A 17,500-nucleotide genomic window follows, 5' to 3' on the forward strand; every position below is an offset into this window, starting at 1 on the left:
GCTAGGTTGGCTGTGTGAATGACCGAGCTTGTGGGTGGAGATTACGCAACATATGAAAAATCATTAGAAGTCACGGATAGGCTAATCACTAAACAAAAATATCAGTCAAATAATTTATGAGACCAACCCCCACGAGTCATGGGTCTCAAAAAGTCACGATCGGAATTATTCTATTGAAAATAGCCTACATAGCAAATCTATGATATACCTTTCTCAGGCAGATGTTGTCCCGTTTACCCCCTCCTATCCTCTTCCCTCTGCCTTAAACCAAACCCTCCTCGTTTTTTTTCTTCGTAGGCTACTGTCTTCAAAGGACACTTCATGTCGTGTTACAGGCTCTGGATTGTCATGGCAAATTGACAGGATTTTGGAGTCGGTTATGGGGATTCACGCTTATTGTTAAATCTGTAAGGCTGCATTTTACTCAGTTTGTGGGATTCGGAAGTCAACGAGGAGAACAATCTGTTCCACGTCGGCAGAACTTGTTTAAACAGTTTTGAAACAGCAACTTTTGAGCAAAGTCGTAGCCTAATTACAGTGCGCCGCTGTGATTCCAGAATTTATTGAAAATGTTGTCATGCTACGCATGTTCCTCGGTCTATTTATGAGTGATCTTGATACAACAAATTACATGCAGGCTTCCAGTGTGTATTTTATTTGTTTTTTAATCGATTTTGTGTTGGGTTTAAAATTTGGGAAGCGATAAACGGAGTTTGGTCAGGGAGAAAGGAAGGATGAATGCTGACACATTTTCGTGTGAGCACGTTTCTAAAACATTTATTTCATAAAACTGTCACAGACCTTGGAATAAATGCAGTGTCACCCGAGAGGACGTGTGGTCCGAAACTCACCTAAACGGTAAGCACTCTGCACTTCCCTTTGACGACTAGGCTGCACTTAAAAAAATACGTTGTGACAAGTAGGCTACCTAATGTAAATAAATGATAATGACATTAATAAGGACCAAATATTTTTTGTTGTTGGTTTTTGAAAACGTGAAGACCTAATTGTTCACAATTTTTGTCAGTCAGTCCCCTGATGTTTTAGGGGAAAGCGATGTCGAAATATTAAATGTAACTTAAGGCATTCCACGTAGCACATTTCTACGTCTAGTCATTTACAGTAAAAACATATCCCATTATGTTATGTAAGATTTTCATAACATAATGGGATTACAACTTTGGATTGAATTACAACTAACTACTTTTTCCCCGATTAACTATAGATTTCCTATAGCTTTTTTCCCAATTTCCTATAGAATTTCCATGCAAAACCACGCAGATTCAATGAAGCATGGCGTTACTGGCTTTGGCCATCGTTGTTAGCACCACTGAAATGCCTCAATACTTGAAAACACTCATTGGATGGTCAGTGAAAGTATGGTGAAAATCCTACGTATTTAGCCAATGAGTCAATAGGTGTGTACTGTACTATTTGTGGGGGTGGCAGCTGTGTTTATAGGCTATTGATTTAACTACTCCAGACCTCACACATTGGCATAACTTGCATGTTTCTGTGAAGGGGGTCTGCAGAACTCTGTACTAAGTAATACTAATACTGTCAGGTGTGTGTGTACTTTGGCAGGATGAGGTTACTAATGGGTTTGCACAGTGGAGAAAGCAGAACTCTCAGGTGTGTAATGTACTGTGAAATCTCTTAGTCCCACAACCCAGCCGTCGTACCTTTGATCTCTCAAGCAAGAAAAACAGTGGTATTGCACCGCTGGTCTGTAATGACCACTGCCTTGCCTAACGCAAGCCGGAGCCTGGCACATCCGAATATTCTCTTGCCCCTCTCCATAGTAACAGGTGTGGAGCAAGGCATTTAGGGAGGATTAGACCGCGGCGAGGTAATTGCGGTGCTGTCTCTGTGAGGTGTAAGGCTCCTTTATCCATAATCCAAGTTGGTTTGAACAGAGAAGTCCATAATTCTTTAATCACTGTCTTCTCTCTTAACTCATAAAAAGTCAAATTTATATAAGCTGCCAAACTTGGCCACACAGTCCCAAGGGTATTTAAATATCCATTTCCGTGGCTTGGTTCAGTAATGTTGTGCTTGATGGGGAATTAGAACTGTTTTGGGTGAGTTCCTCCCTTCAAACAGTTGCTGTCAACCTTGAGAGTGGATATGGATCATCTTAGAGGCAAAGAAGAGGCCAGGACTTTTTCTGATGGACAGCTGAGTTTTCTGTACCCTTTAGGGCAAGCTCAGCATTTGAATGTATGGCATGTCTGGGCACTTAGTGTGTTTTTCAGTTCATACAAAGTCATTTGTTTTCATGTGTGTGAAAGTGGAAGATGGTATGTACAGCTGTGTGTGTGTGTGTGTGTGTGTATGTGTGGGTGTGTGCGTGCGTGCGTGCGTGTGAGTCTGTCTATAATTATGTGTTGGATTCCTATGGCTAAGCTTCTGTTCTGGCAATAGAGAAAGCTCCTCCTGGCCTTGTTGATTTGGCTGTGGCAACATTTACAGTAGTTGCATATGATATAGCAGTTAGTGAATGGTGAACTTGTATGAAAGAGGACCCGCCACCAATTGCCAACACTGAGCGCGTGTGTGTGCCTGCTTGCCTGCCTGCTCTGCCCTTCCTCTGTTTCATCTCCAACAAAAACAATGAGGGAATGTCATACTGTGTATCCTATCATTAGTGGATGGCATGAGACCATCTCAGTGCTGATGCCATGCCAACTATTTTAGCCCTCCAGTGCTTTTTAGTTCTTACCTGGCTGGTTGCTACCTTGAGAGCCAATTATCAGAAATTATTTAACTGTTTAGGCCCTGTTGTTCTGTGTAAAGTAAGGAAAATAACTGGCAGAATGGCTTTAGCTGCATTGATTGATGTTGGCATGTCTTAATGGATGCCTAAGCTTGTAGTGAGTGGTATTGAGTGGTCTATCACTTGCATTTCTGATACATTTCTGATATTCTCATAGTCTGTTTGTCTCATTTGCTTCTTGACTGCTCTTTCCCTTCTCTTGCCTATTCAGTTGTTTTTGTGAGTGTAACAAGTGTTTCCAAGACTTCAGAGGTACTGACATTTTCTGCGTGATCTCTACCTGTTGGACTTTCTGTTTTCCACTATCATCATCATATCATCTATCTTTTATGCAGTTTAAATTAATTTTAATTTGTAATTTTTAACATTTAATTTGTCATCCCTCCGTGACGTTACACGCAAATCCCTTTTGTCCTCCGCCTCTGTGCGGGAGAGAACCAGAGGGAGGCTGCCCTGTGAGTCAACATCACTAGCATTCTGTGCATTCCTCCTGTGGAGAAAGAAAAAGCTTAGTCTTACCTGTCACCTCCCACCCTCTTCTCTGAACACAATAACAGGTGATTGACTCCTGGCTTTGATTTGAGGCCAAGAAACCTAGGAAGAGATGGGTGGGAGCTTTTACTCACTACTAGACCCTGGACAATTGATGTTCCAAAATGTCTAATCCTTTTGTGGGTTCTTTCTTTCTTTCTTTCTTTCTTTCCATCTGTCTGCTGTCTATCTGTCTTTCTTTGGTCTTTTATGTACACGTGACCATTGCGGAGGGTTTATTGGTGTGGACTGCAAGGAGAACTGTGTCAGAAATTTATTAAGGAAAGACAAAAATTTGCTTAGTGAATCGACCAATATTGGCATGCCAAATCATTCTATTTCCCAATGGAAGTTATCTAGCCCCTTTTATAGATAGATAGATACATGTAGATAGAGATACTTTATTGATCCCGAAGGAAATTAAGGACAGTGAAATTTAAATATTAAAAAATTGATATCATGGTGTCATTTGCCCTCTAGTGGTGGTAGTGGCAACTGCATGTATCAGAATAATGAGATGCACTACTGTGTATTAGCCGCAGTTTGTATAAACCTTAGGACAATGTTTTATGCAAATAATAAAAAATAACAGGTATTAACTTCACCCGTGAATTATCCGCAGTGCTCAATAGCCCAATGAAACATAATGGTGCTTTAATCATAAAGAGGAATGAAGAAAAGACATGCATTCCCATGTACAGCCAGTCCCCTTGTGTTAACCTCACAGCTGAATGTTGCAAAACCAATGTATAAACTGCGGTTGATTGTCATGGTACTGATGTTGACAGTCACTCCACCCATATCAGTTTATGCCCATCAACATGAAAGAGCATGCAAGACAAGTGAAGCTGAAAGTGTTGACGTGGGTCTGGTTTTAGCACAGCTCTTTGTGCTGTGCTTCCCCGTAGTGTCCCCTGACATTGGCCAATTTTTGTCAATCAAAGAAAAAAGCAGCAAACCTGCATTGCATTAGAGTTCTATGGGTTTCCTACGGCCTGTGTGTGGTCGTCAAATGGAATGTTCTTGCAGGTTTGGTCTCCATGAGTAGTTCTCATCCATCTTCAGAGTAGAGGGGACATGCTTCATCTGCAACAATAATGAGGCTTACGAGCGTAAAATTAAGTCTCGTTTGAAGTCTTAAAGGGAATTTTCTCATGGATTTTTTTATGTGGTACATACTTTTCTCATTCTACATTTCTCTGGTGGCATTTCTTGAAACTCATTTATGGTTTTGCAATAGTCTGGACTCTTCACTCATGCCTCAATCATGTTTGGTTTTTCGTTTAGTGGGTCTTTCCACACGTCTAGTGGTTTTTGCTTAAGGTTTTTTGTTAGCTAGCCTGGTATTTATGTTGTTCAGTGGAAATGCATCATTGCCACCAGATGTTGGGGCTCATGTCTGTTGTAGAGAGCAGGGTTTTTGTACAGTATGATTAAGCAGCACTATTTATATGCCTATTTTACAGTCCTGTACCAGATGCAACTGTATGTGACAACATTTCTCTTTTCTCTCCCTCTCTTTTCTTCCTACCCTGACTGTCTCTCATTCAGTTGATACGTCCTGGGAGTGATGCACTGGCTTCCTCTGGTTGCCATGGTGATTGCCTCGGCCTTGCCTTTCCCTCCAAGCCCTCTGACCAGGCTTGTTGCTGCTACGACCAACTCTAGCCAAAGCTTTGACAACCACCTCCTGGATAGCAGCAACAGCAGTTTCTTGGAGGCTGGGTCGAGCACTCCTGTACAGGTGCCTGTGGACAACATTTCCCATGGTAATGTTTTCCAAAAGGACTACAATATGGCTGCCAGGAAGGAGGGTGAAGCCTCCCAGCGCAGAGCAGTTGACCATGTTCAGAGCACCTTGGAGGACTTCAGCTCATTGTCCTACAAGAAGCAGAGGGAGCAAATGGCCAAGAGGAAGCTCAATCAAAAACCTTTAAAAGCTAAACATATGCTGAAGAGCAGCACTGACCTTGGTGAGTCAGAGCAGCAGGCCAGTAGTAATGGCCAAAGCATCAGGCAACAGGACACTGGGGACTATGTAATGCATGGTTTAAAAAGCCAAGGGGACCACAGTAACCACGATGACCATACATCACTGGACTCCAAACCAAAGCTTAGTCAGTTTGGCTCACAGGACAAAACTGACAGTTTGGATGCACAGCACTCAGGTGAGACAGGACTACTAGAAGCAGAGACAGCTCGTCACAGCATGCAGGACAGCGTGGCACTGAGTACAGCTCACACTTCTGAGTCCAGAATAGGTCGACCACAGCCGGTGTTGGACACAGGGGGCAGCACACTAGAGCAGAGGGGAGCGCCAGAGGAAAGCCAAGCACAGGAGGTCACCGCGAGAGACACTGAGGAGACGCAGAGAGGAGTGTTCACGGGATCGGCTCCGAGCCTCGCCGACGGGGGCCTGCTGGACGACGAGGACCTTCGGTTCCTGGACTCGCACCCGCGCGTGCTCTTCTCCTCGTCCCCGGTGCCCCCCAAGCACCCACCGCTGCTGCTCATACTGGAGAGAGACCTGCTGGCGGGGCACGAGCCGGGAGCTGAGGACAGGGACTGGGAGGACGAGGAGGGGGTCGATGTCGGCGGCACGGCGGCGGGTTCTCCCCAGGACGGGAAGGACGTCTTGGGGAGCGCGGCCAAGCCGCCGCGGCGGAGGAGTCGGCGCAGCGCCCAGGTGCAGCACCACAGCTACGAGCCACTGTCGATGTGCGCCGAGGAAAGCACCTGGGTGACGGACAAGCGAACGGCCATAGACCTCAAACACGAGACGGTCAAAATCGTGCCCGAGATCCCCACGCTGAGTGGCCCCATCAAACAGTACTTCTACGAGACGAGCTGCCGCGTGGACCACGCGGCCCAGGGCTACGCCCATGCCGCCTCCAACACCACGGGCCCCAGCATGGAGGCCGGCCGCAGCTGCATCGGGGTGGACAAGCGCCAGTGGAACAGCAGCTGCCAGACCAAGCAGTCGTATGTGCGCGCGCTCACTGGCGACGACAAGAGACGCCGCTGGACCTGGATCCGCATCAACTCGTCGTGCGTGTGCGTGCTGTCGCGGGTCACCAAGAGCCGGCCAGTGAGGGTACAAGGGAAAAGATGAAGGGGGTCGGGCGGGGGGAGGGGGGGGGTCTGGGACACTGAGGGGAAAATGGAGAGAAGTGGTAGAAAAAGATAGATATCAGAGATATCTTGAGACTGAGACTCCTGCGCTGAGAAAGTTGTGGGAATGATTGAAGGAAAGGAAAGATGCAGAGAGAGAGAGAGAGAGAGAGAGAGAGAGAGAAAGATAGAGTAATGCTCTAGGGGACAACTGGGTTCCTGCTTGTGAGGGCATCTCCATGTCTGTATGTCTGCACTCGCGTTCAGAGCAAAACTCATATCCAGATGCCATTCCTGTGTCAACTATCAGATTCCTCAGATCCTCCCCTGTCTCTACTGCCCTCTCTCTTACTCACTCACTGATGTGTCTTGCCTGCTCTTCTCATCCTCACCAACCCTTTCACTTGCTACATCTATCATTCCATCAACCTACTGCTATCTCAGCACAACTACGAGAAAACAACATAACCTCATTACTGGGACTTTAAGAGAAAATACTTTCATTATATATTTTATGTATTAGAGGCTCAAAATGTAAGACATTTTGTATTTTTTACTATTTGTACTCTTTAAGTTATTTGTTTTTGTTAGTATATCAGCATGAGAACTTTTTTATATTAATATATTGATTTATATATATATATATATGTATATGTGAGATCTATTCCTTGAAATGTGTGATTGTATGCAAGCTGGTTCTCGGAGAGGCTGAATGCCTTCCCCACCCCACGTCGACACTCTCAGACCAGGGGTCTGAAAATGAATTTGCCAGCAGTTGTCTTTTCCAGTGAATGGAAAATTCCATGCCAATAAACATCCAGATTGGTGACCCGTGGACGAAAGCACACTTTTTGTCTCTCTTCAAAACCCGCTTGACTGCTCTTGTCGAGGTCCTCTCTCTCTCGTTTCACACTGTTGTACTAGTAGCAATTACAGCAAACATGCTGATTGACACACTGTTGGAGACTAATGGCTTACTTGGCACAGCGTCTCAGTGACGTCACATTAGACGGACATTCTTCACATGCTGTATTTGTGAGCTCCAGAACCACAAACGAAAATATGTCAGTCCGACAGTGTGACTTCAGAAAGTGAGATTTGGAACGATGACTCTGAAAGAACACAGCTGTGTACAGTCGAGATGACCTCAAAAGCTTTCTCCATTGACTCAAACATGGAACACTGCAGAGATAGAGCAGTGTCACGAATGGAAGTGGAATCCAAAACTATATGTGAGACTGCGACCACTAGTTTACTGGCGTATTGTGTGCCATTCTGCTGAGAGACTGCCAATCCACACTTCTGGTTGCATCATGTGCCTGAACTTGTTATACAACATGTAGCTGTAAACAACTAGTACAAAATAATATAAAGTAAATTATGAAGTGAAATAAACAGTGTACTGCAGTATCATTGGAAGTAGCATGACTTGCCACATGCATACTACGCACCACAAACTCTCACACATGTGCACATATTAAAGGCTCACACCTGCAAAGGAACTGCAGTAGAACTTGAAGCACTTTATTTTTTTTTAATCATCAACTCATCGTCATCATCGTTTATTTTGCAGACGTCATTTTTCGGTTTGAATCACTGTTATCCTGATCAGTATTAATGTTTCCTTTAAATCATAACACAATTGGTTTCTTGAAATTTACACATACAAGTAGCATATTTTTAATGACCATGTTTTTTTTTTTATATTTCATATTTACTTTTTAAACTAGATAAAATTAAATTACAGTCATAATTAAGTATTAAATGAACATGTACATACAGTTATTCAATACATACATAAAGAAAATAAATATAGTTATCATAAAAATTAAAAAATAAAAATGAAAATACACACATTTTACAAATTGTTCCCCAAGCTCATCCTTGTATCTTAATTTATACATATATGTTTTTTTGTTTTATTTTAAATTCACATTGTCTTCTCCACCAAAATGTTATTTCCATTGTCATCTTGGTTGTTTGACATGCATCGCAACACAGAAGCTAAACATTTTCCGTCAGCCGAGTCTATTCTGTCACTCTGCTCCCTGTTTACCACCTGTTTTCTGTTATGGCTTGCGTGGGTAAAGTTACTCTGTGAATTAGGACATCTCTGCTCTTATTATTATTTTTTTTTTACCAGATCACGCAGTCTGTTTTATCTCTCTCCCTCGGTCCCTCCCTCTCTTCCTGTCTGCACATCATTCCAATTTTTCATCATGCTGTAAACAAATGGATCTCCCTGGCTGCCATGTGGCTAGCTAAAACAGACCTTTCCAACATGGCCGTCAAGCTCACTCTATGCTCATACCCAACCCCCCCCCCCCCCGCCTATTTTTTTTTTTAAAACATAAACCTCAGCTGCATCTAGCATAGTTTGTTATAGTTATCAACCAAAATCTCTAAAGATTTGACCACACTGTTCTTTTTCCAGAATCTGAATCATTGGCCAGGCAACAGGACTGTGCACATGAGAACCCTTACAGTCCGAGCTGCAGGCCCTCGCTATGCATATTCAGTAGGCCCATACTGTTAAATAGGTAGAGTTGGTCATTGAGGAGCTTCAAAAACATCAGAGACTAAGCACTCTGGCCCAACTGCCACCCCCCACCCCCCACCCCCCACCTCCGCTCTGCAACTGTGCAAACCAGGTTGCTGTTCTGTCTCAGTAGATTCGGCCTATAACAAGAGTCCACACTCAACCCCCACGTAGGACTGCACCAGAGTGTCCACGAAGCACGTTGCGCTCTCCCTCGCGTCTTGCGGTAGGGGATGAGCAAGGAGAGTAGCCAACTGCTCTCCAACGACCTGTGCTCTGCCATCTCCTGCTTGAGCCACAATGGCCGCTAGCATAGGTAAGGTGGGGGTGGGGTGGGGGTGGGGGGCTAGGGGGGGTGGAGTGGGGATGCACTCTTATTGCAGCACTCTGATGGAGCTTCAACGTAAGAATCGTAAACAGACCAGAACTATGGCAGCACCATAGGAAATGAAAACAGAAAAGAGAGAAAAAAGGTTGAGTCACAATGGACGCCACTCGAGGTCATCATCAGCACAAACACAGATTGTGACAAAAGAACAATAGAGAGAAAGATAAAACAGTCGGTTTTTTTGTCTCCCTCCTACCATTCCAAGTTCAATCGCACACTCGTCTCTTGCTCGCTCAATGTATATATATTTTTTATACATTCTTCACGTCTTCTGTATCTGTCTGTATCCTTTTTTCTCTTCTTCCTCATTGCTCCATCTCTGTCTCCCTCTTCATTCTCTTGTCCTGTTATTGCAGAATGGTCAGACCGATAGATTTGATATTTATAAATAGACTCGTTGCTTCTCTGCTTTTTGTTGTAATTTTTTTGTGAATTCCATGAATTAATGTAAGCAGACTCCTGCGGGGTCCGTGGCAACAGCAACACCTGTGGACAAACACAGAAATGGTTTTATGAATGCTCTGCTCGACTGGGTGCTGACCTGAGTTCAACTCACACTAGGATCCCCAATTGCATAGCTCTCTCTCTCTCTCTCTCTCTCTGTCTCTCTCTCTCTCAACACACACATAAACAGACATTCTCAGTAAACATGTCCAGCAGTCAGCAATAACCTCAGGCTCAGCAAAATTAAAGTGGATGAAACCTCAACAACAATGGCATTTGTCCCACATATGGCATTCCTTCCATAGCATGAACAACAACAACAACAACATCATACTGTAAACACAGTCCTGTCTCCTTGACAACATGAGATGTGGTGACAGCTCAGTGGTGTGTGTGTGCAATAATGGAGTAAAAAGTAAGACTCAGAAAGGGCATTTTACCTTCCTGCCTCTCAGCAAGAGTATGTCCTCACGGAGCCAGACTCCCCCCTGGGACCAGAGTTGACTAACAGAGAGGGAGAGAGGGTTAGCGCTCATTAATGTCTGTAATTACGTTGGAAATATTCTTATTTATTATACAGTCATGGCAAAATGAATTGCACTTAATTGGTAAAACAGAGAACTAGCAACAGTTGGCAATGCTACAATATGACTGTTAACACATTATTGAATTACATTAAATTGAGAGGGGGTTACATAAAAAGGGAATGTTCGTGAGAGAGCACAATTATTACACTACTCCATAATCTACCACACAGATTTTCGGATGGGTTAAAGCTGTTTTCTGAAGCCAGGGACCATTTAAACAAAACCTCCAAACCACTCCAATGCCCCAATACCAAATGCAACATGTCTCTTGTAAAGTGAGAAAAAGTATTTAGAACTATTATCACTTCTGTAAATTGATTTTTTTTAAAGAACCTTCAAGATTTTTTCCTCATTATTTTCAATAAGTTTATTATATGCAGCTTTCCTTAACCAAATCCACTACTGCCTCCAGTACGATGATGATTTTAGTGACATGCAGTGCTCTTGCTTTTTGTTCCAAGATATTTCAAACATTACTTCTCAAAACACTGTATTTCAGTATACTACATATACATTTTGAAAACAACTATTAGGTTCGGTAAATAAAGCCACAATAACAAAATACTAAATACTGCGATAGTTCTGTATACTATATGGAACAGAAAATTGAGAGCATGAAGAAAAATGTTTACAGCTTTGTTTGAGGGACTTGCTCAATCAGTTTCTGATTGGTGGCGATGTTTCATTTTATTAATTTAACAACAGCCAAAAAAATGGACACGCATTTGTCTTTCCTCAGTTTAACACACATAATCTGGGACGGGGATCACTAAACATCTGCTGTGCATGGTGTCAGACCACCATGCAGTTGCATGCATGATTTTAACAAGCCCTTGGGATAATGAGGTACGCACTGCTGATAGGTAGTACTGACCGTCATGCTTTAGACCCCATAGTCCATTATTCAGAGAAGCTAATACGAAAATTGTCATTCGACTACTCACTTGCTCCCTCAAATTTTTCACAGAGGCCTGGATGTTACCCTTGATTATATCATCTCAGCACAGCTACACTAATTATAAGTTAAGCGATTTTTGTTTACCATCACTAAAATAGAGGTGATGGTGACAAGATTTACAGATTGTGAAAAACGTCTGGCTGCGCTAGTAAACGTTTTTGGATGAAAAAGCTGTTGGGCCCATGACGTCAGACTCAAGAATAGTGTGCATATCCATTTGAGTGAATACCATACTGTAGTACTCATTGTTTTTCATTAGTTTCTGGTGAATATATATCTGATGAAATATCTATGTCATGTTTTCGTTCACTGAGACTAATCAGAAGTGTGTGAGAGCATGTGTGCTGTCTGAATGGGACTAGAGTTCGTCTGTCGATCCTCACCCTCGCTCTGGACCTTCCTCAGGGTCACTGAGGGCGTGGAGATGGCCGAGGCACGGAAGTTGGCGGGCAGCGTCTCCGAGGAGTCTGAGGTCACGCCACGCAGGTCCTTCTCCCGGAACATCTTCCTCCACGACGGCGAGCGTGTGAATGTCTTTGTGCCATCCTGGGCCAAAAGAAAGAGAGAGAGAGAGAGAGAGGAGGAAGGATAGCAGGTAGAGAAAAAGGGAAATTGATAATTATACAGAGAGGAATGAGTGAGAGAGGAGTGAGTATCAGTCAGAGAGATTGAAAGAGTTAAAAAAGAAGTGTTGACAGAGCCCGGCACACCCCAGTAATTCACGACACTTCCCATAACTATAATGCCTCACTCCCTCCAAGCCATGATCTCGCCTGAACTTGCCTGAGAGGCCACATAATCTGCATAGTAAACAACTCAGGTGACATGAAAACACACCAGTAGATGAACTGGCATCAACATGAATCAGTGGTGAGGTACATAAAACACTATGGCATGATTTGGCCTGCCACTGGTCTTCCGGTTACACTTTACTTGACAGTGTCGAAGAGTGACATGACACTGTCATGAACATGTCATAAACAAGTCATAAACGTTTATGACATAACGCTTCTGTTATTAAGTTACATTTGGTTTTTGTCATATCAAGTTAGGGTTAGGATTAGGTTTAGGGTTAGGTTTAGAGTTATGGTTAGGGTTGGGGTTAGGATTAGGGTTAGAGGTTAGAGGTTAGGATTAGGGTTAGGTTTCATATGTCATGACAGTGTCATGTGTTTATGACAGTGTCATGTCACTCTTATGTCGATACTGTCAAGTAAAGTGTTACTGGTCTTCCTCTCTAGAGCATCTTACCTCATCTGGTCTCCTCTCGGTTCCCATGGCGATAAGTGAGTTATACTCCTTCTCCAGAAGTTGTCGTGCCTGTAAGAGGTAGGTCCCCAAGGGGGTAGTGAGGAAAAGGTGAAAGACCACAATATTCATAAGCAATGGTGTCTACAGTCAGAACTTGTCTCAAATCAGCCGTGCACAGACCAACTAATACATTTTAACCATGTGATTGTTGTATCCGTAGTGACTTACAATACATATAGATATATTGAAACATCCTGGCACAAACCCAATCGAAATCATATATCCGGATTGTAAACACACAAAACGTTTTAAACTGCACTACAGTACATGGACTTACATCTTTCTTTCTCTATCTCTATAAATAGTTGGTGATCCCTCAGGACACAACTGCATAGGAAGAAATTGAGCAACTAATGGCATTTCACTACATGTTCTATGATGGTATCTCCTTGAATATATGAATTCATCAGTACTGTATGTCTGCTCCTAGGCATCATACTCATGACCTTGGTGCCACTAGCCCTGCCCCTTGGTCTACTCGAGCTACAGACACTGTTTTGCATCTGTGAGTTCCCAGATTGGCTGATTTACAGATGCTGGTGCTACCTGGGTGTTCTGATTAGGTATCTGGAGCAGCAGGGCCAAGTCAGTGTAGTCGAAGGTGTCGTCCAGGGCCAGCAGGGCTCCGTGCACGCCGCTTTCCGTCAGGTTGTCGGCGTACTCCTTTAGGCCGATGCTCTGGACCCAGCACATCACACGCTCATTGGACCACACCATCACATCTGTGATGTGGAAACCAACCAAAACACACACACACACACACACACACACACACACACACACACACACACACACACGCACACACACACACACATGCATGAGTGAACAAACACATACACACAGAAATGGTTACTTCTCCCTGAATGCAGCATTTCAAGACTTTTATCATTCCTTTGTAACCACAGCTAACGTCAACACATTATCTAAATATCATTACCTGAAGGTCATACGAAAAGGGTTATGAAATGGTTGCCAAAGCTTGTAATTTTGGTGCAGAGAGGTTATTATATTCTCCCCCTTTAGTCTCCCTCCAGCCCAATCATCTGAGTTGCGTGCCAGCCACACATGGTCATTTGTCTACACACATGGCTGAGCTTTACGCTATCGTTAACAAATGTTTTACAGATACAACCACCACCACAAAGACCAGACCAGCAAGCAGTGATTTTAACAACCAAACTCTAAATCAAACTCAGTACTTTGTTCAAAGAGGATAAATGTGGCGTTTTAGAGAGTTGGCCGGAGGTGCTAGACATTACACCTAAACCTAGACATTACAGCAGTTTCAGCATAATTTCTACATTTAAAGTTCACTAACTGTGCTAGTTCACCCTATTAACAATTACCCAAGCCTACAGAGTACCCAGGGGCAAGGTTTACATGTTTGTACCTGGAACCACCCCATCCACCCCCATTCTGATGCGAACGAGAGAGCAATTAGAGAGAGATGACAGGGAAAGACAAGAAGAGGGAAAGGGATGGATGGGTGGGTGGGTAGATGGCTAGAAGCTAGGGATGGGCACTGAGGTGGGACGAGACCTTTGTTCTGGTGCTGACTCTCATCTCTCCTCCTCTCCAGCTCTTTGCGGTCGTAGTTCAAGCGCTTCAGGCACATGATGCCATAGTGCAGGCTGACCCTGTAGAGAGAGAGAGAGAGAGAGAGAGAGAGAGAGAGAGAGAGAGCGAGAGAGAGAGAGTCAGTCAGGGTCAGCGGGTCAAGAGGTCAGAGGAGGTCACAGAGTCAAGCAAACTCATTAAAGCAGGGCACGCCTGTACAAAGTGGACCAGACTTGGTGACCCTAGGTGCTAAGTGGGGGTGGGGGTGTGAAGACGACCCTTGAGGCACCCACCTGAGAGAACATGACACTGGGATCACACACACACACACACACACCTCAGTATTCCCAAACATTCACCCGCCTTTCCCCCTCCTCCAACCCATGCATATTCACACAGACTGCAAAGTGAGAACCAGTGAAAAAGTGCTAAAAGTGAGAGGGAGAGAAGGAAGAGGGTACCCAGCCAAGAGAGTGTGGGAAACAGCAACCAATGTGTCAGGTGAAGGCGCACAGGAGAGAGATACTGATCAGACAGGAAGACAGAGAGAGAGAGAGACAGATGGAAAATAGTGTGCAAGAAAATCACTGACAGGAAGAAATATGTGTGAAAGGGAATGGTGTGTGTGTGTGAGAAAGAGAGAGAGAGAGAGGTAATCAGAAAGTGAAGAATGTGTGTGAGAGAGAGACAGAGAGAAAGAGAAACACAGACAGAACAGATCGAAAGCAAACCAAGCACACCTATGAAAGCTGTCCACCATCTTGAGCTGGCCCCTCAACTCCTTCTTGGTGAGGTGGTCGAGCATGCGGGCGTCCACCAGAGACTCCATGAAGTAGCTGCGGTACTGGGGCAGGCCCAGACTGGGCAGCCAGTCGTTGCCCACCCACTCGTGGTTCATGTCGCCATAGGCCAAGATCTGGCAGGGAGGAAGGGATGGAGGGAGGGAGAGGAGGGAGAGGATGAAAACTCAAAACAATGCAAAACACTGGATGTTCAAAACAAACTAGACAATGGGGCATCTTCCATCACATGTTTCTAGTTTCAAGCAGAAAAAAATTAGAAGCTGAGGATGTTTCATAAGACTATAAATACCTATGTGAGCCATAAACAGTGAATGCAGAATGAATGAATGTGAGTTGAGATGCTGTAACATGCCTCACAGGCGCTGCTTTAAAACAGTTGGACTGATTTAATTAAAAGATAATCTTCCATGACATACCTGATCCCAGCTGATCTCTTTCAGCTCCTGGGGAGGGGCATGGCGAAGGATGAAGAGAGATAGAGAGAACGAGATGGAGAGATAGAGACAGAAAGAGAGAAAGAGAGAGAGAGAGCGACAGAGAGCAAGAGAGCGGAGTAAAGCGAGGGGAAGAGCGGGAGCAGGAAAGACACGCGGAGCGCAGGAGCGAGGTCGGAGCAGCGACGAGGAGAGAGAGGGAGGAAGAGTTTGTTAGTGAACGGGTCATTAGTCGGAAGCAGTTTACAACGAAACAGAAACTCGAGGGGGCAGAAGAAGATGCTCAACAAGGCCTAGTCGGACGCACACACACACAGAACATGGGAGGAAGAGAGAGAGAGAGAGAGAGAGAGAAAGAAAAAAGAAAAAAAGAAAGAAAGGGGGAGAAGAAATCAGAGAGTAGAGAGCAGAAAAAAGACAGAGAGAAAGAGAGAGAGAGAGAGAGAGAGAGAGTATTGTCAACAGTCATCTTCAACTCTTGCCTTTGGTTTGAATCAATAATGTGATTTTAAACTACTTCCATCCCCATCCCATGTGCTAACTGTTTGAACCCTGGGGAAGAGCTGTGATGCTTCAGTTTCAGTGGTATGGCTTTCATCTCCTCCAGTTCAAACTGACATGCTTCTGCTACAATCCATCTGTTCAGTAAAACGCGAAACACGCTCCATGGAAAAACACAGGGGCATGGACGTCGCAATCTGGACTCCATTTTGTCTTGGCCTTTGTAAGTGAGCTCATTTGGGGCTAAATTCCCATGCAACAGTAGCTGCTGGTAATGGCACTCAGTATATACTCTATACAAACCATGAAAAAGTAGTTTTGCAATCAAGAAGGTTTTATGGAAACTCTCTATGGAAACCTGAGAAGATAATGGTAAGTTCTTCTGGAAACACTTGTGGGTTTACAAAAAACGAGAATCTCAACACTCAACAGGGAAGAACCTTTTTCATAGGCACTGTAAGAACCTTTATTCCAGTCTCTCATGAGCAATGAATAACCCACACTGGTCCACTTTCTAAGACTGTCAACCTTGACCTTCAGTCCACCCAGAAGGAGCAGAGGGTCAAGGTCACATTCCCTGGTTAGCACACTCACTGGTTTGGTTGCGGCAGTCAGAGACTCCATCTCGGCGTGAGTCATCCACACGTTACTGGTTGACTGGTGAGTTGACGTGACAGGTGGTGGAAGCAGGCCAGGTGATCAATCAAGATAAAAGGCACAATAGGGGGGAAAAAGACAAACACAAGCTAGTCAGGAACAGTTTTCAAGGTGTGACATAGAATGGAATCATGGCTCTAAATTGCAGCTTGGGGTGTTTTGTACAGAAGAATTGAACAAAGTAAAAGCAAATGTAAAAAAGATTACATGTGCTATCAAAAATGAGACCATCTGGATGTCTGGATGTGTGAGTTCTCCAGATGTGTCTCCGCCCTCTAGCCTGCTATGCACATGACTATTTTGTGATTGTGCCATCTGCATTGTGTCTGTAAATGGATCTGTACATGTGGTCATGTCCCACTCTACCCTATGTGCTTGTGTATATGTGTCTGTGTGTCTCTGTGTGCACGCATGTGCATGTGGGTGTGTATGTGTGTGTGTGTGTGTGTGTGTGTGTGTGTGTGTGTGTGTGTGTGTGTGCACGTATGTGCATGTGTATGTGCATGTGTGTGTGTGGTTGTGTGTGTGTGTGTGGTTGTGTGTGTATGTGTGTGTGTGTGTGTGTGTATGAGTATGTGTGTGTGTGTGTACAGTATGTGTGTGTGTGTGTGTGTGTGTGTGTGTGTGTGTGTGTGTGTGTATATGTGTGTATATCTCCGCCCTCTAGCCTGCTATGCACATGACTATTTTGTGATTGTGCCATCTGCATTGTGTCTGTAAATGGATCTGTACATGTGGTCATGTCCCACTCTATCCTATGTGCTTGTGTATATGTGTCTGTGTGTCTGTGTGCACGCATGTACATGTGGGTGTGTGTGTGTGTGTGTGTGTGTGTGTGTGTGTGTGTGCACGTATGTGCATGTGTATGTGCGTGTGTGTGTGTGGTTGTGTGTGTGTGTGGTT

General features: G+C 44.2%; 2 protein-coding genes across 9 annotated transcripts in view; one reads left to right on the top strand and one right to left on the bottom strand.

The window, feature by feature from the left end:
* LOC121705857 overlaps positions 1 to 7,920 on the top strand; it is a 13,525-nt gene extending 5,605 nt beyond the window's left edge. Inside the window, exons 1-3 of one of the 3 annotated variants that reach the window (XM_042087146.1) lie at positions 1 to 407; positions 800 to 858; positions 4,859 to 7,920. The exon at positions 1 to 407 is cut by the window's left edge and continues 121 nt beyond it. In XM_042087146.1, coding sequence (XP_041943080.1) covers positions 4,878 to 6,419 — 1,542 coding nt within the window. In that variant the 5' untranslated portion in view covers positions 1 to 407; positions 800 to 858; positions 4,859 to 4,877 and the 3' untranslated portion in view covers positions 6,420 to 7,920. Of the gene's footprint in view, positions 859 to 4,858 lie in introns of all 3 variants that reach the window. The other 2 variants (XM_042087145.1, XM_042087147.1) reach the window with 2 other exon arrangements.
* Position 7,921: 1 nt separating this feature from the next.
* The window catches only part of ppfia3 (PTPRF interacting protein alpha 3), a 38,104-nt gene continuing 28,525 nt past the window's right edge, over positions 7,922 to 17,500 (bottom strand). For 5 of the 6 annotated variants that reach the window (XM_042087139.1, XM_042087136.1, XM_042087135.1 and 2 more), the window contains 9 exons: positions 16,535 to 16,597; positions 15,422 to 15,448; positions 14,943 to 15,118; positions 14,185 to 14,282; positions 13,192 to 13,367; positions 12,586 to 12,654; positions 11,718 to 11,880; positions 10,230 to 10,293; positions 7,922 to 9,831 (listed from right to left, as the gene is read on the bottom strand). In XM_042087139.1, coding sequence (XP_041943073.1) covers positions 10,241 to 10,293; positions 11,718 to 11,880; positions 12,586 to 12,654; positions 13,192 to 13,367; positions 14,185 to 14,282; positions 14,943 to 15,118; positions 15,422 to 15,448; positions 16,535 to 16,597 — 825 coding nt within the window. In that variant the 3' untranslated portion in view covers positions 7,922 to 9,831; positions 10,230 to 10,240. Of the gene's footprint in view, positions 9,832 to 10,229; positions 10,294 to 11,717; positions 11,881 to 12,585; positions 12,655 to 13,191; positions 13,368 to 14,184; positions 14,283 to 14,942; positions 15,119 to 15,421; positions 15,733 to 16,534; positions 16,598 to 17,500 lie in introns of those variants that run through there. The other variant, XM_042087140.1, reaches the window with a different exon arrangement.

The sequence above is a fragment of the Alosa sapidissima genome, chromosome 3 (assembly GCF_018492685.1).
Source record: "Alosa sapidissima isolate fAloSap1 chromosome 3, fAloSap1.pri, whole genome shotgun sequence".
NCBI classification, from domain to species: Eukaryota; Metazoa; Chordata; class Actinopteri; order Clupeiformes; family Clupeidae; genus Alosa; species Alosa sapidissima.